General features: G+C 42.8%; 1 protein-coding gene across 3 annotated transcripts in view; it reads right to left on the bottom strand.

The window, feature by feature from the left end:
• The window catches only part of LOC146863805 (phospholipid-transporting ATPase ID-like), a 696,782-nt gene that overhangs the window by 159,345 nt on the left and 515,488 nt on the right, over positions 1 to 21,949 (bottom strand). For all 3 annotated transcript variants that reach the window (XM_085628123.1, XM_085628125.1, XM_085628124.1), the window contains exons 11-13: positions 19,739 to 19,827; positions 8,274 to 8,470; positions 6,566 to 6,774 (exon numbers count right to left, since the gene is read on the bottom strand). In XM_085628123.1, the coding sequence (XP_085484249.1) occupies positions 6,566 to 6,774; positions 8,274 to 8,470; positions 19,739 to 19,827 (495 nt within the window). The remainder of the gene's footprint in view (positions 1 to 6,565; positions 6,775 to 8,273; positions 8,471 to 19,738; positions 19,828 to 21,949) is intronic.

The raw sequence follows: 21,949 nt of genomic DNA on the forward strand, positions 1-21,949 counted from the left end.
TCTTGGGAGAAATTCCAACACCCCCAACTTCATGCCCTAAATACGTCACAGATTTCATACCAAATTTACATTTCTTAAGTTCTGCTGTCAGGCCTTTATTAGCAAGAATATTCAATACTTTAGTAAGTCTATCATCGTGCTCTTCCTTGTTACTACCCATAATCAAGATGTCGTCTTGAAAATATGCAACTCCTCTTTGATCTTTAAACAACCTATGCATCAACCTTTGGAAAAGTGTGGCTGCCGAAGCCAAGCCAATAGGCATTCTGACAAAGCGATAGCAGCCAAAGGGTGTGATAAAAGCAGCTAAATTCTTGCTAGACTCATGTAGAGGTATCTGGTGGTAAGCAGACGTTAAGTCTATCGTTGAAAACCATTTAATACCTTTTGTTTTGGCCAAGAGTTCGTCTATTCTTGGTAAGGGAAATGTATCTATTAAAATATTATTTAAATCCCTCAAATCCACACATAGACGCAAACGGCCATCCGATTTTCGTGCGACGACCAATAGGGCGAGCCATTCTGCCCTCTCTATCGGTTCAATCACGTCTTTCTTCTCCAATGCATCCAGATCAGCCATGACTCCATCTCTTACACTAATAGGTATATTGCTTGCCTTATGACTAACAGATGAGCGTTGTCCTTTAACACAATCTGGTGTGAAAAGCCAACTAATTTACCCACTTCCCCTGAAAAAACAGTAGGAAACTGTTCAACAATGTGATCCATAAACTGCTTGTCGCCTTCATCTAAGATCATTACCTGGTCGTCATTTTTTGGATTGTGTACAATACCAAGTGCACCCTAGTCTACCCATCCTAGAACAGAGGGTCCTACTTCTGTCACATAAAGCTTCCTCAAAGCTTTCCTTCCTTTGAATTCAAATATCTCTTCCACAAATCCAACCATGGGAATCCTTTAACCAGTAAACGTGGGTTGTAATTCCTTATTTAAAATGTTTGCAAACATTTCATTCCATATTCCTTGCTGAATAATTGTGTATGGGGAACCTGAATCTGGGACTATATGTATCTGTACACCACCAATTTTTATATCACAAGTAGGTTTCTTCTTTGATTTTTCATTAACATTTGATACAAAATCATCTGAATGGTAGTCATAAATAGTGCACAAAATTTCTTCTTCATTGGAAGAATCCAAATTATTATTTCTCTCCGTATTATTATCATTAATACATCCAACTTCTTTTTTATTCTTGTTTAATCTTATCTTACAAGCCTTGGTAAAATGTCCTATTTTTCCACAATATGTGCATTTAGATTTTAATGCTGGACATTTGGTGTCATTGGCATAATGCCCATTATACCCACATCTGTAGCAACATGAGACTTTATCCCCTTTAGGTTTGTTGACAATATTAATATTATTTTTTTAGTTGTATCAACTGAAGAACGTTTCTCGTTTCTTTTTGTATTGCTAGAGACCTTACCAACAGTCAATCCTTCATCATTGCCTTTCAGGGCTACCTTTGCGCACTTCTTAGACATCTCGGCTTTTCTCACTATAGCAATGATTTCATTTAGATGAGCGTCTCCACATGTCCACAATTTCCCTTGAATAGATGAATTGTTACAATGCATAACCAATTGATCCCTAATGAAACTATCATGAAGAGTGCTAAATTCACAATTAATAGCTAATTCTTTTTAAGAAGCAACATAGTCCTCTACAGACTCCGATTTGCCTTGCTTCCTTTGGAAAAATGCATACCTGCTGATACCTACACACACAGGTGGGTGGTAATGTGAATCCAGATCTTCCAGAGCATCAAGAAACATGTTACCATCGGAAGCTCTTGCTTTTTTTCCATCTGGTTGAAAACTCTGTTGCCTTCATGGCCTAAACTATAAAGGAGCATTTTCTTTTTTCTTGATTGGGTAAATTCGTCATCACATTCTTCTTCAGGAGCAGCAACATAGTTCAAGAAGTAGTCCTTCCAGTCTGACTCTTTAATTAATGGTTCACCAGGGCGCGGTAAAAATGGTACAGGAGGATTTAATCCACTTTGTGAAGCCATTGTAAGATAGTTTATTAATAACCAGAGAAAGTCTATATAATGAACTGAATGAAAATTAGTTTGTGCACAAAATTTGGTCAACAATGAAAAAAAAAATATTTTGGGTTCAATTAAAACTTGGTGTGCACATCACCGCTGAAATGTAATAGTATTTAAGATATCCGAGTATCGCCAAATGAAGAAACAACACTTTTTTTTTAATGAAAAGAATACCTTAAAATGCGAAGAAAAGAGTCTTGAAATTCAGTGAAATGCAATAAAATTCGAAACAAGATGTAATTAATCTTCTTAGAGTAAGTAAATGTAAAAAAAAAACAGATCGTCGTCGTTCCGATGCAGCTTTATTTCCACAGAACCAGTTGCTTAGCAGCTGACAACATTCAAGATGGCTGCCGTAAGGTCACGTAGCGTCACCTGATGACGTATGATTGCTCCAGCATGTGGCGTCATACGCTTATCCTCCTCTCGAGAGTGTGGAAAGAACGGGGATCACAGCGCGCTATGACTGATTGCCTCGCTCCAAGTTGCGCACACCGCCGCTCGAAAAATGCGGCCGATGGAAATTCCCCGCCGCTCGAACAATGCGGCCGACAACTGTTATAGTAAGATGCCGTTAAGGTACCGTACAATGCCGCTTCTCAATTTCCAAAACTCGCATCCATGCCGGGTCAACAAAGGAGGGGGCGGTTTTGCCTGCGAAGTGTGTATCAATCAAGCTTCAACATGGTCCCCTCTCTGATACAATCAAATCAAGTTACTTACTATTTGAATGTGGTAGAGTTCATTGCTGTGCACCTCTTCGAAGACAAGTCAGTTTCACTTTTGAAGACAAGTCGACTTCACTTGCGCAGCGCGTCCGCCGTATTTTGATAATAATGCAATTTCAAATAAATCCAAGTTGCAATCAATTTTCCAAGTTCAGTAAATAAATGAAGATTCCTTTAAGGTAGGATCTGCATGGGTCCTTCCTCTGCTTGCTTGGTCATCGCTCGTCGCCAAATTGTAATGATGAGAGGTACAGGTTTACCGGAGTAAACTCTTTTAGTAAAGAGGAAGCAGATAGTACAACTTACAACTTGGGCAGCTCTCCTCTTACTGTTACTCTCCGGCTATTCTAGAATCCTGCTCCGTGGCCTCACCCAGTAACGATGGTACTGGATGCATGCACCGTAGCTAGGATACCACACTGAGCATCTTTGATTGTCTCTGCTACCCAGCTATACTCCTAGAAACCTTCACCCACTTTACAAAGTCCAAAATAGACTCCAGTAGGTTTCTTCCTATGATTGAGGTACATTTCTTACTTTCTTGGAATTTTCAACAGTTTATCCCTACCGTAGTCCTCCGGCTGCCTCAATTCGCTTGTGAAGGGATAGGAGAACAGAAGGATTGTAAAGCACATCAAAATGAACATGGCTCTTAGAAGCCCAGCTACTTTCTCCTTCTGCTGCTACCTTCATGGCCCCTGACACTGGAAAAGCAAGAGCAGTTCCAGGGGGACCAGCGCAAGCTACGGATAGCCCTCACTGACTTGCTTTAGAGGGACACCGTCAGTGGAGGTTTGATCTTGGGGCTCATCAGTAAGAAATCGTTGTGTGTGATGTGAACAAAAGAGATCAGGCAGTTCAAAAGGACCAGGACTGAAACAGAACAACTAGTGATTTTGTTGTGTGTAGCAGAACATAAATAGAATGGAGGACAGCAGAGTAGGAAAGAGAAGATAGTGTCCCAGGGTTTAGTGGCACAAAAAGTACAAGGCTTGAAGAGGAAGGGAGCACATGGTCGAGGAGGTTGGACAAAGAAGATTTGTGTGACACAACCAGGTACATGGGTGGAGCGGTGGAGCTGTGTGTTGTAAGGAGAAGATGGACTTGGAAGACACCTTTAAAGAAACAACAGAGACAACAGAACAAAGAAAGAGGAAAAAGGGAAGCCCACAGGCACAGGTGGTTTCTTGTTTAGGGCACTCGGGCTGAGCGTCTCTGAAATTCCTGCTTCTTTTCTGCAAAAGATATTAAATACATTGATTTATTTAGAGATACAATTGCTGATCGTAAATGTATTTAAGTCTGGGCTGCCTGTCTCAGTCTGCCTGCCCCACCTCACTCTGAACAAGTAGTAGAATCCAGGTAGTAAATCACTTTTCTGCAATGTAACGCATGATGCAGGGCTTACCTTTCAAAAGCCCTTCAGTGCCATGGGAGTCTATGATGGTATCCACTGTAGGCCATGGACGCTCCTGGTGTCATGGTTTCAGGCATTGAAGGATGCATCCCTGAATGAGACCAGACATCCATCATTCACAGGCATAGATTCCACCCTTTCCCTTCCGTCACAGGGTAGGACTGGATGCAAGCACAGTGAGATTTGGTGCCTTGTCCTCACTAATGGTGTTAATGTCTGCTAAAGTTGTATTGTGCTGAGACGCCTGGCCACACTGACCTCACCTACTGAGACAACCCAGGTGTGGCTGCAAGTCGCAGGCACCTTGGGAAGTGGAGCTGCTAACTGCCCATTTTGGATGGTTTGTGGGAAATGCCCAAGGTGTGACCAGCGAGGGGACAAGGTACAGGCTTTTTGTTCATGTGTGGTTTTTTAAGATTACAGGGCACATATTTTTGCTCAGATTTCAGTTAGAGTAGGCCAACAGGCTGAACCATCACCCCTTTTGGCACTCTGTGACATTGCTGCAGATTCCTGGCATGGGAAAGACGGTACACAATTTATTTTTATCTCAATGGTGGTTGCCCGCTCGAATATTACTAAATACTGGAATTCTCCCATTGGTCCTGCGTTCTACGAATGGACCAATAGGTTAAAGATAGTCAGTGAAAGGAAGCTTTGGTGGCATATTTGGATCAATAAAATGGGATGCTACAAGAAAATATGTGGCATTTTTGCTTCAGACTAAGAAAATAGGTGTCCTCTTACCAATGACCACCTGGAAGCCTGTGGGTTGGATGCCCATGTGGCACAGATGTAGGCCAACATTTCGGTTAGCTAAGCTTGGACAAACATTTTTGGCACTTTATTATACCAGGCCGTATGGCACTTAATCACACTGCTTAGTTACTGAGGTGCATAAATCAAGCACTTTAGGTGATATCTGCACTTTAGTGGGGCGCCTTAGTAAGACTGCTGGTTATATGCCCACATGGTACAGGAGCATGGCAGCATTCCAATGTGTTTAGTACTGACAAGCACTATTAGCACTTTCTCATACTAGGCCACAGATTTGTCAACTAGGTTGTGGTGGCTATTGGGTTGTTCAATTTTGCCCTTTAGGTGATATTTGCACTTTATGGGAACTTTTTTTAATATGGTATTGGAAAATGAATTGGTTGAAGTGCTTCTTATATTGATTCACATGAAAATGTGATAATTATATGTATTACATTGTTATGTATAAAACTTTATCACTTGCTTAAAAAATAAAAAGAGAAGTGGAACTGCTGTGTTTATTCCCCGGTGAAGATGATCCCAAAGAACGCTTGATAAACGGTAATAGAACAAACGATAGCACCGAGCCTCTTCAATAGTGAACGCAGAAAGAACCATTGTTACCTGATGTACTTTCATTGGTCCGAGTTGCATAGCGCCAAGCATGCCAGTAAATATACCTCTTGGCACTAAGGGGAGAAATTGAAAGGCGCAAATACTCATCATGCAGGACTTTTGCTCCCTGGCTCAGTTAGTCCAAATATCTGCAGCTGCTTTTGTCAAGTGCAAAGGGAGGAATATGTGCATATAGTGTCCTGATTTGTAAAATACTAGAAGCATATCAAAAACCAATAAATGCTATGAGTATGCATGCCTAGAACACGGCTGGCATAGTCGGTGTTTATTAAGGTCCTGAATTATCTAGATCGATTGGCACAATGGTTCAAGAGCAATTCATCATTGAATGTTAAAAACATCAAGGTAATGCATGTCAGAGATTTAGTTCCTGTTTCCTTTGCATGTGTTATACTTTATCTTGCATTCCCTTAGAGTGTTAGCTCTTTCCATCGTGTTGTGTTTATGTGTTTTTTTCGTGCATTGTATTACTCTTGCACAGCGCATACTTTGATTCGTGCTTGGTGTTTCTGATGGATCGCAATTGAGAGCTTTGCGCTGGGGTAGAAGGTAGTTCACATTCATCACAGTGCCCGCCAGTGGGATGGCCTCTCTCCAGAGCACACAGAGCAATGGTCACGTATTCCAGTTGCAATTGAAATTCTGTGTAAATGTGCGCAGTTGCCAAATTATTGACAAGGCGAAAGTAAAAGAAAATAAAGTAGTTACATATGAGTCAGTGCACTGTATGTTTTGGTAGTGATGAAGTGAAGGTGATGCGAGGTACATGGCGGTTTTCAAGACAAGAGGGCATTTCTCAAAAACAGCCCGGACTCCATTCGAGTCCGTGGATTTACTGGTCATTTTTATAACCTCGGATGTACTCTGGCCACCACAGGGACCACCATCCTTCCTCAGCGTTTGCAAGAAGCTGAGGCACTAAGGAAGGCCAGGCCTGCTTTCTAGACCCACCGTAAGATGTGCCATTGATAGAGCACTTGTTGAAGGTCATGATGTTCTGGGTGAGGGTTCCAGTCTTGTCGGAGAAGATGTACTTGATCTGGCCAAGCTCCTCGTTGAGAGTCGTCGTCCGCGCTTCAGCCGGAGTGTCCTTCTTCGGGTAGTACATCTTCCGGTCCCAGTTAATGTAAAAGCTGTTGCCCAACCGAATAATCTCTACACTGGTTTAAAAGCAAAAGAAAGTACAAGAACAATAATGAAGAGTTAATATGGAAGCACAACACGCCTTTCCGCTGAAAGACCCCTTGAAATATACGAATATTTGCACAATGAAAAAGCAATTATCCGTAGATGAAACAAACCTCCATCTGCAATCAGCTAATGAAGTATTCTTTGCAAGTTTTCATGACATCATCATGAATGTTGGCAAATAAATGCACATGATGAATGTAGGTATTGGTTTGTTAGTTTCTCTGGACAATATCAAACCCGAACTAGAATAAGTAAATGAAAGGTTTTTAACCATTATTGAATGTTATATAAATGAAACCTCGAAGCATCACTGGCATTTCTCAGCCAGGGAGAAAGGGATCAGGCTCCCTGGATAGAATGAGGAGGGCGGGACGGTCCATGGAGGTGAGATGTCCTTTGCTTGTGTCTGGGCAGGAAGGGAGGCAGAGAGGACTAGTTCTCCAACTAGGACATGGGTACTGGATAAACCTAGGGGCCTATTTATGAGCCGGTTTCTGTCGCTCTTGCATCACGCAACATGGTACATGCACAGCGCAAGTCTTAAGTAAGTTTCATGAAGCCACGCATAGCCACTTTGCATTGGCCTGAGTGGCTTCATAGATCTGTAGTAACTCAATGCAGCGCAAATCACTGTGTCGCGTTACCCTGCCCTGGGAAGGTCATTCCCTGGGTGCTGCATGAATGTTCCCATGCAACTCCTATAGTTTTTGTCGTACTCCCAGATTTACCAGAACTGGTAGACATGGGAATGTGCCAAAAACATACGCCTTCTCAGCAGAAGGGTGGTTACAGCAGGGAGGAACCCTCTAGCAAACTGAATGATGACGTCAAGCGGCAAATGTGGTGGAAAACAACATTCATTACATACATGCAGCAGGCAGAACACTAGAGCAGTAATATAGGTTAATGAAGGCCACAGCACTAGGCCATGTTGTGTTTGTGGGGCTACCAACGGGGGGTCCGCTTCTACCTACTGTTGAGCAGACCAGTATCAACCCTCCCTCTCCCCATGCAAATAACTTCGCCTTCTTCCGCCATACGATTCAAATACCGAATCACTGGTTGCAGCTAGCGCCTCCATGTGGCGGGGTATGGCTCCAAACATGTCTTTGTTCACTTTAAGGTTAGCACTCCAACTGGTAAAATTAAATTTTGCCTGGAGATGTGAATATCCTTGCAGCGTTCCTGCTTGTTATTTAACAGTTTTTTACTCCCAGTTTATTGCTAGGGGATAGGATTTTCCACCCGACCGAGAAGGCTGTATGTTTGTCAGTAATAAAGCCCTGTTTCTCTTTTTGGCAGAGGGTTGGCAATTGTGTTAGTGGAGTCCATTTCCGTACTGTGGGTGGCGTTGAGTTTACTTGCACTAGGGGGCAGCAGCGCACCACACATTGCCATGCTCTGCATTTCTGCTTGTCCTGTTCAATGCACTTTATCTGCCAGTCACCAGGAGCAGAAAGCCACCTACCTGACGTAGAGAGAGATGGGGACGACGGTGTTGAGAATGATGACGTAGGACCAGAACATGAGGAAGCCAGACATGGCGGGGTTCGTGACATCCGACAGCCAGGGAAGGTAGACCTGGAAGTAGCGCCCAGTGTACGCCTCCCAGATACCGTTGCCGATGGCAAGGATTATGCACATCCCGGCCAAGAACACGAAAATCTGCAAGAGTTTAACAAGCAAGCGGTAATTACAAAACAGCAATAACTTGTTTTCAAATAGCGCTTCGTTCGAAATAACAAGCAGTTTAAGGGAATTCCTCTCGTTGTCTGGATGCGAGGTAATCGAAAGCAGATGTCAGCAGCGAGCTATTAACTTTCTGATTATTTTACCCACCTCCCTACAGAATATGTGGGCACATGCATCAAGCTTTTTACCGGTCGCAGCGAATCAGCCCGTTTGCGACCGGTAAAAAGGCATTTCTGATGCATCAAACCATAATGCATTCGCAAAATAGGTAATCGCAATTTTTGCGATTATCTATTTTGCAAATGCATTTAAGGAATCGCATTTTGCGATTCCCTAAATGCAATGCATGAAGCATTTGAAAAATGCGACTTTGCATTAAGGATTCGCAAAGAACCATCAACTTCAAGTTGATGGTAACTTGCAAATACTTAGAAAAATGCATAAAATTGCATTTTTCAAAGTGCCATGTGGCGCACACACATGCCCTAAAGGTCAATCAGGAGTAATGCCAGGCAGCGCAAGTTGCATTACTCTGCCCCATGGAGGCGTTTCATGGGTGAAGTGTGAGTGTTCTCATGCATCCACCCAATGATTCTGAAGCGTTCCCACATTTACCATGGGTGGTAAACCTAGGAATGGGTCAAAATGCAACCCCTTCCCAGGGGAGGCGTAACAGGAAGAAATATCTTTTGTTCTCCTCGTCTTTTCCTCGTTCTACGTGTGCCGCATTCTGCAGCACACATAGATAGAGGCAAAAGCCTCAAGGATTTTTTTTGTGCAGGAAGACGCCACTTCCTGCACAAAAACAATCCTGCTTGCAACGCAGTCACACTTGCACCATGACACAAGGGCGACTGCGTTGGAACTAGACATCATGTAATGCGCCAGCACAAGGATAGAGCAGAAATGTGCCATATAATGTTAAATATGGAGCATTCTTGCCCTCTCCTTGTCACGCAAACAGCGCAGCAACGTCTCTTGCTATGCTGCATGACACTCACTTTGATAAATATATCACTATGTGATTTGCCCAGGGTCACACATTTTTCAGTCAAGTGTCAGAGTTGGGATTAGAACATAGGTCCCAAGTTCCAGAAGCAGAAACACCACATGAAATAGAGCACTTCAGTGAAAATGACTGCTACTCCCCCAGAAATATCCCATAGGGTAAATGGTCTCTCAGGTTCCATACGTGAAAGCTGCTGTATTGTAAAAACATGTGCTTCTAGGCACTCTGACTGTGGTGAGACGTCATAAGAATGCAGATCTCAGATGACTGACACTGTACATAGCCCTCTGCTTGATGCTCTTTCACCATCACGATTTGTTTCTTTATCACCTAGAACACCTTGGCAAAAACGATAGAAGCCAGACTGTAAATAGCTTGATCAGTACATAAAACGCTTTGATCTTTCTTTGGTTCAAAGAACAAATGGTATAATGATGACTAAAATGGCATACTTTAAAATATAAAAACTCAAAATCAGCCTGCATGAGAAACTCCAGCTATGGTTCTCTGTCTGTAGCAGGAAGAGGCTGCTCGTAAGCGAAGCCTGCCCTCAATAAAACACCCAGAACCCAACATTAAAACATTTCTGTTGTTTCCCCTCGTGTAGGGTTGCAGGTTCGTAGCATGTAATGTCTGCACATAAATAGGAACATGCTTGTTTTGCCGGACAGCATCACCAGGCAGCACCTACTTGTTGGCAGGGGTGAGGCCATTTTGTGTCTGCAAAACACAGTCTATGAACATTGTTCTGGCCAGGTCCGCCAGGAACAGACCCATGTGGGTTTTGCTTCATGCCAGGGCCTCTGTCGGGCTTTCATGAGAAACCCTTAAAGAGAGATCAGTGAAGAACCTCCCTTGCTTCAGCAGGGGAGCCGCAGATGAGAGGGAGACCTACAGGAGAAGGAGCAGGATCCTACCCATAATGCAGCAGTGATGTCATGGAGCCATTCCCTGGAGCGCCTAGACACACACTCACACCTAGGTCAGGCGTGACTTGGAGAGAGCACAGGGTGAGTGTAGAAGACGTCTGCATGGTCACTTACCCATAGATCCGCCACAGCATGATGGGAAAAGGCGACGTTTATGATGTCGGAGTAACGAGGGGGTAACGACCAACATCTGGCAAAAGGGGTAGTGTCTGAAGTAGTTACGTGTGGAGATAAGATTTATACTCAAAACAAGTTATGCTTCTGATCTGAATGAAACGTAAATTACAATTGTAACCTATACAGGTTGTTACCTATTGAAGAGGAAGTGAGCAGTGTAGATAGTGGTGTTCCCCCACCGCAGAATATGTGGCTCGTTTTCAGATACCTTGATAAGCTTCAATAAATATAATATAGAATTATAGATTGATAACAGTGGTTTCTGAGTGACGTCACATAAACAACGAGAGCGAAGCTCAAGTTGTCTGTGATGTCACTCATAGCTCTAAGGTGAATAACATTTCTGCGTTTCACTTTTTACTCGTCTATAATTTTATGTTATGCATGGCCCCCAAATCATGTGCCCCTGCTTAAAACTGCTACGCAGCGGGAAAGGAGTAAGGGGGAGCCATACTTAACATGGTTTCTGTTATGTATCCCTGTACTATGCACCTGCAAAGGCATGGATGCAGAGCGCAGATCCCTTCTAAAAAAGCACTTCAACAGGCTGGGCATAAGAACATGCCGGCAGGCGGTAAAGGCTTGCTTGGACGGAACGAACATTCAACTAGCAAGCCACGTCGTCAAATTCCTGGAGAAAGCAGAAAAGAAGCAAGAATGACAGAGGGCCAAAATAGGCCGACGCCAACCAACGAAGTGAAATCCAAAACCGAAAAGGAACCATCTTATTCGGTATGGGTAATGGCCCGACACCCGCATGGTAAAATAGGAGACAATATCACTGCAGGGGACTGCTATGACCCAACAGACCCAGCAACAAAAAACCATAGTTCGGCCTAACACCCAGACGCAAAACAACAGACACTCCATCTTTTTAAATTCTATGCTCAGTCCGAAATAAGCTCAAATTCTTGTATTCATTATAATTATTCTGTTTTTATCACTTGATGCTAATCTCGTTACACATATATATTTGTCATTGTCTTTTTTAAATACCAATTGTATCTAATTTATGGTTTTTATATGCTAATAATTGCAATGGTTTTAATTAACTGAGCAATAAAGACTTTACTTACTTACTTACCCTGTCCCAGGGCAACAACAATACAAAAACCCTCACCTGCCATCCTTCAGCAAACCCCGCTACCTTCCCTTCCTTCCTCCCTCCTCCTGCAGCCGTGCTTCCTGCTTTCAATCCAAGCAGACACGCAGCGCTGCGATGCCAGGCTCTCAGGGAGCCCTGGAAGGCCTTTATGCCGCAGCAACACTGGGTAACAAGGTTTGTTATCAAATGTTGCTACATCATAGCAGTGAGTTATGACATTTGGAAACTGAAATAAATGATAATGGGTCTCTATGAGCGTCATGCATAACAGAATGATTTGCTCCCAAAGAAATGGTGCGGCCAGTGGTTTATTAGCTAGCACTGCTTGTCTTGTGTTTCAGCCACAAAGCCTTTAGTCAGGCTCTGAGCACATCCCCCATAGAGCCTCAAATGAGACAGCAGGTCAAGAAAAGAGGGCTCGCTATGTTCAAGAAAATGTAAAGATTGTAGCTTATGTTCCTGGTAGCAGAACAGTCAGTTGTGTCACACAGGTTGGCTGAGAGGGTGGATACAGGGGAGAGTGTGTCCTTCACTGGCGCTATGCTTCCAGTGTGGCACCGTGACATTAAATATATAGCAGCAAGCGTGTGGCATGGCAAGGGCACCCTGCAGCACATGTGCTCTTTACACATTATCTTATGTTCTAGATTGTATTTTTATGTGAGTTTATTTAATCTTACTTTAAGTTACGTTATGTTATTTAATGTTATGCAACTTAGGGCTAGATGTAGGTGGCCAAATACTGAGCGGTAACTCAGAAATTTGCAGAATTTCTGCGTTACCAACCGGTATTTGGCTGAGTGCAATGTAGGTGAGTTGAAACCTACTTGCAAAATAAGGAATCGCAAAATAGCGATTCCTTATTTTGCTCTTGCATTTAAGGAATCGCAAATACCAATTCCTTAAATGCAATGTACGTACCACTAAAAATAGTGCACTTCAGCCTTAAGGAATCACTATTTACTACCAACTTCAAGTTGGTGGTAAGTAGAGATTTCCTTTGCAAAAGCACTTTTTTGCTTTTTTAAATGTGCCATGTGGCACACATCCATGCCCTTAGGGCATGAATGTGCACCACATGTGCACACATGCACATTTCAGGGGTGCAACAGGGTGTCCTTTGGACACCCTGGCACCCTTGAAATAGCTCCCGCTATTAGCGATTCGGTAATACCGAATCACTAATAGTGAATATCTTCCCATTCATTCCTATGGGCCTTCTAGCCCATAGGAATGAATGGGTAGGTATTCCTTAATAACGAATCTCAATTACCGATTCGTTATTAAGGAGTCGCTAATATTTTAGCGATTCCTATCTACATTCCATTTAGCGAGTCCTTAATAGCGATTCGGTAAAAATCGCTATTAAGGACTGGCTAAATTGAAGTTACCTACATCTGGCCCCACATGTTCTGTAATTTAATATTATATTAGGCCCTGTTATTTAATGTTACACTGGGTTATGTTTTGCTTTGTTACATAATTGTTGCAAAGTCATCCTGTGCCCTGGGCACCCCCCAACTTTTTGCTGACTGATACTGGTGGTAACTGACTCTGACTGGCCCTGGGCTCTGCCTAACCAGGCCCAGGGCTATGCTGAAAGAGGCACATTAGAATACAGTTAAAACACCTACATACACTAGGGCACAAAATGGTATGGTGGGGTACCCCCTGTGATTGGCATCACCTCCCCTATAGGCCCCTAGTATATAATAGGGCAGGGGGATTGAAACTACCTAGAAGTCCCCAGTACCCTGGGGCATGGCAGTTTAGAGGCCAGCAGCCTTTTTATGCACTTGCATGTGTGCACTGCTGAAGCCTGAGGTCAGTTTAAAAACAGCCCTGGGTGCCAGGACTGCTTTTAAAAAGTAAATTGTGCCCAAACTCGACTTTGGTGTTTGGGGCACTTAAAAATGGATACCCTACAATGTTCTGGCATATTTGGGACCCCCAGGGTCTCCCCTAGGTATCCAAGGAGTGGGGGGGGGTCAGATATGTATAAGGTACACCCTTATAAAATGAGTCTTTATATGCCTGGGTAAAGTGAAATTTCACATTTCACTCCCCACATTGTGGTACAGTGCTGCTCAAATTCAACTTTGTTGCTAGGAGCACTGTGGAGGGAGGATCTGCAATATTTCTACAGATTCAGAACCCTTAAAGTCCCCCCTAGATGCACATGGGGTGGGGTTCCTGTAAATATAAGGCAAGTACTTATAAAATATATTTTTGTAAGTCCTGGTGCTGGAAAAATGGCCAAGTCATTTTTCCCAATGCAAATCCCCTGTTACATATGTTAACATAGTAGGAAGATATTGATTAATAACTCTTGATAGGAGACGGCTAGAAATGCCATTCAAAGACTTCCCAGAATGGTATTATTAAATCCAACAATATCATATTGTTGAATTTCTCCTAAAGTGTACATACAAGAAGTTATAAGACTTTCTTGTTTGTAAGTCCAAATCCAGCCTTCCAGTGGTCTGCCCTGATTGGTCAGAGTTAAGTGAATTAGCCAGGCTGCCTTGTACAGGTGATAAAGAGCCCCTGGGGTCAACCAGCTCTACTGGGTGGACAGTGTGCTGTTCCATAGGAATGCCAGGCCAGGGGGAGGAGTCGTAAAACATGGTCTTCAAAGAGGAGAGCAGAGACCAGTGTCCTAACACCTTGCTGGAAAATCAGCCATTATGGATTTGGAAGATTTGATGCACTCTGGGACAAAATAATGCCACACTCTACAGGATGTGGTCATATCTTTGAGGAGTTACCCTGCTCCCATTGGTCAGAAGTGACCTCCTGCATGACCCAGAGAACTTGGAATAAGTATCTGAGAGGGGCAGATGCCTCCAGATCTGCTTCTTGAAACTTACTGAAACAAGAAGTGCCCTGTTGGTAAGTTTTGCTGTGCAAAGATTTCTAAGGCCTGACCTCTGAAGACTGCACCATCTGAAAACTCCAGCCCTGTGGATTATCTTGCTGAAAAATAACTGAAGAGTGGACTCCCTGAAAGCTACAGGTTAAAAGAGCTCATCTGGAACATCACCAACTAAATCTACAACTTTGGAGAACCACCAGTGGATGTGTAAGGGTTTTGTACCAGTGGATTGTGGGAACTGCAGTCCTCAACTTTCAAGGACCATCTTGGAGCTTCCAGGCCTTTGGAGTGAGTTTGAGACACTTCGGGACCCCTTGAGGAACTTCAGGAAGAAGTTCAAGAATTTTGGAGAACTTTGGAGCAACTTTGAAAAAAAAGCTCCATAAAGGCACCGACTCAACCTGGCCAGCCAGGCCGCCTGCCTTTAACCGTGAGCCGGCCAAGCCAACCAGGTCTGTCCCGCTAAAAGCTCCATCGCTCCAAACTTCCAGAGATTGATGTGACAAGAAGAAAACTGAAGCGAGCGAACCCTCACCAGATCCGGCTACATGAGGAGCAAAGAGAGACCACGCGAGAAAAAGATCCAGAAAAGTTTCTAAGTGCGCTCGTAGAAAAGGTGACTGGGAGCAACCGCAAGAGCCAAGCCGCCTGCCTTCCATCGCGTGTCGGCCTGGATTGCTGGGTTGTCCCGCTGAAGGAATCTTGAGAAATTTTCTAAGTCCGCTCCAGTCAATCCGGCGAACCCTCACCGGAACGGACTGGCTGGGAGCTTTGAGGGCCCTCGGGAAGAAAAGCTCCAGAAAAGTTTCTAAGTGTGAAGATAAAAACTGAGACGGGGACCTGCCGCGAGCTGTAGCCGCTCAGGGCTCCATCGCGCCCGGCCTAAACTTTCACTTTGGTCCAGTCTATCCCGAGCAGGTATCACAATATTGTGCTATATTTTATTAAATCTTTAAAAATTCATATCTCCGGTTCCCTACATTGGATTTTTGTAGTGTTGGTGTCATTGTTAAGATAAAAATATTTCCTATTGGTATACATTGGTGTTGGATTTTTATTATGTGTTGTGTCTTAATTATTTACTGAAATGGTGTTTTTAAATGCTTTACATACCTGTCTTTGAAGATAAGCCTGTCTGCTCGCAGCCGCGTTACCAAGGGCTGAGCATAGGAATAACTTTCTAAGACCTATGCTGAGTCCTATCATGTGTTAGTGGCCTTATTGCCAGTGGCAGACCGACATTTGCCCCTACATATAAGCCACTTTCCAACAATAATCATATGTAAAAAAATATGTTTTGTTGTTTAATGTTATGTTAGGTAAGGTTATTTTGTTTAATGTTACGTAAGGGTATGTCCTGTTATTTAATGTTATGCTGAGTTATGTTATGCCGTGCTATGTAAGGTTATGTTATTTATATATTACATTAGGTAAGGTTTTATTATTTATTGTTATGTAAGGTTATGTTATTCAATGTTATATTAGGTAATGTTATTTCATGTTATGCTGGGTTATGTTATGCTTTATTATGTAATGTTATGTAAGGTTATGTTATTTAATGTTACTTTAGGTTATGCTATGTTATGTAATGTTATGTTATATGAAGTTCTTCATGGCTGTACCTCATTTCATAGAAAAAATCTCATGGGTCATACAGGCCTAACAACTCCATGTTGGCGAAAATACTGAAATGGATTAAAAAACATTACAAAAAGTGGTCGTGCGAGACCAGAAAAAGGATCAAAAAACATGTTTAGGAACAGAAGGGGCAGTTGTAATTGAGCCTGTTGTAGTTGTTCCCTCTCTGCCTTCTTTTAGCCAATCAAACACCTGCACTGATTCACTGCACCCACCATGTCCCTGCACCAACACCCCACAGCCATCACCGCTTCTGAGGCAGCTTAGCTCCTCCCTCATGTCTGATAAACTTGTCTCTCTTATAGACCATGTAACCCACTAAGGAAGAATTTCCAAAAATGGAGACAGCTGCTGTTTTCACAGAGAGGCGACATTTATGGGGAAAGAGTGTGTGCAGAAACAGTACCGCTTGGAATAACTTCCCTGTGTTTGTTTGCACTGCAGAAGTGCAAAGAACAACAGAGAGAAAATGTAACTGTGTCCAGACAACAGGGTGAGATCTGAAAACGCTGTTTAGGCCCCACGACTCATTGGAAATTCATAATAAAATTAATGTAATGGCGTGTCAGTTCCCAGATTCATCTTCCCCTACAGCTCACCCCACAGAATCTCTGGCTCTGGCGGGCTGTGGTCACTGAAGGGCACCACACTGGCCCTCAGGCCCCCTGCAGACACTGCGGATGGAAGGGCAATTCTCAGGAAGGCTGGAGGGGCTGGGATAGCTGGGGTTATGCCAGAGCCTGTTTGTGACCAGCACTGAGGGCTTTGACTTAGACTAACTCATTCTTCTACTGGAGAGGCCATAGTGGGTGGGTTGCCTGGCATCTGAAGATCTTTCATACAAAGAGAGAGAGAGAGAGAGAGAGAGAGAGGGAAAAACCAACTCAGGTCCTCCCAGCTTTACAAAAAACAGGTTTGAAAGCCTTAGGCCTCTACTATATTGCATCAGAATCCTTTGCAGGTATGGTAGGGATCACATGAGCCCTGAGGAAGGTCGATGACCAGTATAGGCAAATAGACATGTTCAAAATGTGTAGACGAAATCAATGAGGATGTCCGAAGCACTGTTTTCAGAAAACAGCCTACCATTTGGGTTTTTTACAATGGCCACCAGGGTACCCCAAAATTAAGAGATATTCTTCAGGAATACCCTGAGATATTTTAATAATGTTGATCCCTGCTTATATTCAGTAAAAGATTTATCATGTACTCCCAGAAAATGGTGGATTCCATATGGTTAGTATCCACCTACTCAGGTGGGAATAAGACACCAATGAGGAAGCACACCACAAAGACAAGTGGGTTTCTTTTGGTACAAGTAATATACCTGGACAATAATGAATGGCAGTCCTGTTGCAAACCCGTGCACCTTCAATGTAATTATGTGGTGTCTGCAGACCCCAGTACCCGCTGACCCTGAGCAAACCAAGAGCTGGAAATCTTTTCCCTTCAGTGGTTTTAACCTCACCGGCTACCCTTGACTACCTTATCGGGCAGCAGAGGGAATGCCAGGAGTCATCGCATACCCAGGATATGCCTCTCTCCTTCACTCGCAATGCAGATGCCCTGGTTGAACTCCTGACGCCCTACGTGTCTGGAGGGATACTGCTAACAAGCCCCCTAACAATGGCCCTGAAATGAAAGTGAAGAGCACCAGACTGGCACAGTCTTCTGCAGGTTCATTTTAACAGAACAGTCTTCATTCCTGAGTGTCAATGTCATATTATGACCACCTAACATCTGTTGTAGCGTTTTAGAAATTTCCAAAATGAGCAAATATCGCGTGAAAATTATGTTTGATGATTAATGCTTTCTATGATGCATAGAGTCGTAAACAATGAACTACTGTTGCTGCTCTCGGAACAAGTTACCTAAGTCACTTAGAAGTGTAAATAATGCTATGAATTATTAATTTTTGTGTAATACACCATTATTTTAAAATGGATGCAGTTTTTGGTGTTCTACTCAACTTGCTCCTACTCATTTCTCCTCCCTATTAGTGTCCCACTGCACAGCCACATGTGCTCTGCTTCTGTAGAGTACGAAGTGAATGACATCCATGTATTAGCAGCGTACAACATTGTTAAAAAGTGTGTATTGCGAATGAAGCTTCCATTGTGTAGTCAAAGTATAATTTCCAAGGACTTCCACTGGAAGTGTTAGTGTAGATATGCTAAACTCTATGAGCCATTGTTTAAGGAATGTTTCATGCTGTACATCTCCGGAGTGCAGTTGCTGAAACAGCAGGAAGAATATTTCTCTTACCTTAAGGAATGGGTTCCTACTAAAGTTTTAGAATATTACGCAGGTGTTTCCAATTTGCCAATGCGCCCCTCACCATGATCATTCCATGCTGAATTTGCAGAATCTATTAATAGCTTGTGTGATTTGTCTATAAAACCTTTGAGTTTCTGTCTTTTTGGGGATTCTTTATATTTTCCTCATTAGTGACTTACATACTCCTCTTTCGCCCTTAAACTCAATAATGAGATGCTGTTAGTACTATTTATGAGTTTGACACTTAAGATTTGTTACTTAGGTTCTGACTAACTAGGAGTTTTATGAATTTGCATTAATCTGTACTTCTGTAATGATGCTTCATGGGATTTCATGCAGTTTTCTCTGCACCATATTTTGCATTTCCTGTAACAAATTCACTTTTTACCCTACTTTTGATGTAGACCTTAGTCCTTTATGCTGCCACTATTTTATTCTGTTTAACTCTGCTATATTGTATTTTTCCTGATGAGGCGTGTAGACTCTAACCGCTAGATCAACTGGAGACACAGGAGCTGAATTATTTGGGTAAAACCCAAGGTAATCAAATATCGGGATTCAAGTGATTATTTGGGTGCACCTCCCACGAAGTCTCTTTTTTTTAAGCTTATGTGGCATAATGTCTGCCGTACAGTATTAGTATCACATGTCAAGTCCTGAAGACAATTTACATTCTATGGTAACTTCATGTATTAGTCAATTATCATCTCAGTTTCCCATTGTCTTTCTACAAATTCTAGCTTTTATTACAGAAAATATGCTCTGGTGTAAAAAAAAAAATAGCTAAATCCATTTCCACTATTTTTGTATATGGGAATGCAGCACACAGTATTCGCACCAGGGCAAACCTGACACAAACTATTTACATATTCTTCTTTTGCTACGTTCACTTAATAAGATATAGAGAATTTTGTTTGCTCTTCAAATGCGAAAGATGAAACAAAAAAGTAAAATACGTTTGCTCTATTTTTTTATCTGTGAAAAAGTACCAAAAACAATGCAAATCTAGTTGCTCATGTCACTAATGAAGTAGAGATTTGTTGTTACAAAATCTATGACAAAAGCAATAGAGAGAAAAAAGTGTTATTCATATGTTCAACAAGGATTTTACAATCTATTTTCTCATCCTTGCCCTATGTTACACAAGTAGGAAACTACTACAAGAAAGTGTTGTAAGGTATCTATAGTAAGACCCAAGAGGAGGAATACTTAGCTCTAATCATTGACTTACCCATAAGACCAGGACGTTCATGAGGCGATCTATACTGGTCCTCTTTAGGGTTGTTCTTCCACTGTTCTGCATCAGTTTTGTATCTGGCCCTAGAACAGAGACACATCATTCTACAATGTGTTATACATATTTTATCTTATATACTTGCCTCTTATAAACACACTTTTGCCTATTTATGGGTTCTTAGCACTGAGCGCTGTCTGGAAACTACCGGGCATATTTATCAAAAGTTCACACAACGCAGAGCAGCAAGCAAATTGATGTGCTGCGTTACCTGAATGACAGAGAGATGAAAATAGCCATATCTACTACGATATAACGTTCTTTAGCTCTCTCCCTGTGCTGGTGCACTTGAAGCTGCCTAGCGCCAACACCGGCACCCCCTTACACCAGTGCCATCTTAACGCATGGGTATCCTGAGAAGTTGCCTGGGGGCCCCACGAGGATAGGGGCTCCATGCAAACCACATGTAACACTAATTTTTACATTTTTATTCCTGTGAGTGGTTATGTAGGTAGGGCCCAGTGCACTGCTTTGTCTGGTGGCCTATAATGCTGTTAAGACGGCCCTGCCTTGCACCATGGTGTAAGGGTACCTGCGGTATGCGCAGAATTGTGTTTGTGCAGAAAGGAATATCTTCCTGCTCAAGAACAATCCTTATAGGCATATTTCTCTTAGTAAGAGTGCTGCAGAATACATGAGGATATTTCTCCTCATTACTTCTATCTGGTAGGTGCGCCTTTTTGACATAACTCCAGATTTATAAGTGTAGTGAACTCACTGGACACAGTCAAGTTGCATAAGAGTTCTTTATTGCATCAGACGGAAAACCCATTAACAGCATCCCAAGCCAGGCACCTACAACAACTGCCATGGCTAGATTCAAACCCACCACAGAACGCAATGTCACAGAAGCTGCACCTGCCCCACATTCAACCATCCACAGCTGAGCTCAGAAGATAACACAAGTACACATCCCTCTCCTCTTACTGAACACCCTTTAAAACACAAGGGTAAAACTCTCAACCCATGAAAAACGTAACTTTTAAATCACTTGACCCACACATCCCCTTACACCCCCAACAATGTGCTGTGACACTCTCCCCAACACTACACCAAACACAACCACAACACACCATAGATTTCACACAACACAACACAAACACAAGACAAAAAAAACTCCTGACCCATAAACCCTACAGTCAGTGGAAGTCATCCACAGAAATACCCCCCAAATAGCCAGGTAGTCTTCTAAACCTTACAGTCCTGGCAACCCACAATCGAACATCACTACCACCTACACCCTGGCCAGAACTCGATCACTGTCAACATCTTTACCCTGAAAATCTCTGTCATTCATGTGCAGCCACCTAGAAACCTTATGTTACCCCCAGGAGATACATTCAAGGTACCTCTCTTTTGATACAAAGCAACCCTTCTCAGGTTCCATGTTTGACCATTTTCTAACCTGACCCAATTACTTCCCAGCTCTATCACTTTGCATGGGCCACGAAAACGGGACAAACCTCTACCAAACCCACCAGACTTAATTCTCACCTAATCGCCCTTGTTAATGAGCCCCTGGGATTCCCCTTGTGGCACTCCTTCAGTCCTCTAGGTATCAACAACCATATCCATCCAAGAGGGAACTAACTTGGAACCAGGTTATCTCTGTCGCATCATTTCAAATGGCGATTTACCTGTGCTGGTATTGACTGTGGTGCGATGAGCCCAGAGTATATCTTTGATGGGAGCCTGAATAGACAATCCTGCACTGTACGCCATTTTCACAGTGCCCTTGATCAACCTGTTGACCCTTCCCACCAAATCACTACTTTGGGGATTGTACAATCACATGCTTAATCCCCACAAGGTCCAATAATGACCTAATCTCTGAGGAGGTGAGCTGGGTGCCATTATCCAAAAGATCGAAGGAATCCCTTCTCTAAGGAACACCTCCCTTAGGACAGCTTTAGTAGACTTGATGCTGATGACCCTCATAAAAACAACTTCAACCCATCTGGATTTGGCATCCACTATGACTGCAGCAAACCTTTCCTGATCAGGCAAGAAAATAAAAGGACCTATGAAATCCAAACAGATATTTTCCAAAACATACTTACCTCCTCCACTTTCTGATCCTGGACAGAGACTCCTAAGCGGTTCAAGTGTTTCTCAGATTCTTTACACAATCCACATTCCTTCACCAAT

This window comes from Triturus cristatus, chromosome 2_1 (assembly GCF_964204655.1).
Source record: "Triturus cristatus chromosome 2_1, aTriCri1.1, whole genome shotgun sequence".
NCBI lineage: Eukaryota > Metazoa > Chordata > Amphibia > Caudata > Salamandridae > Triturus > Triturus cristatus.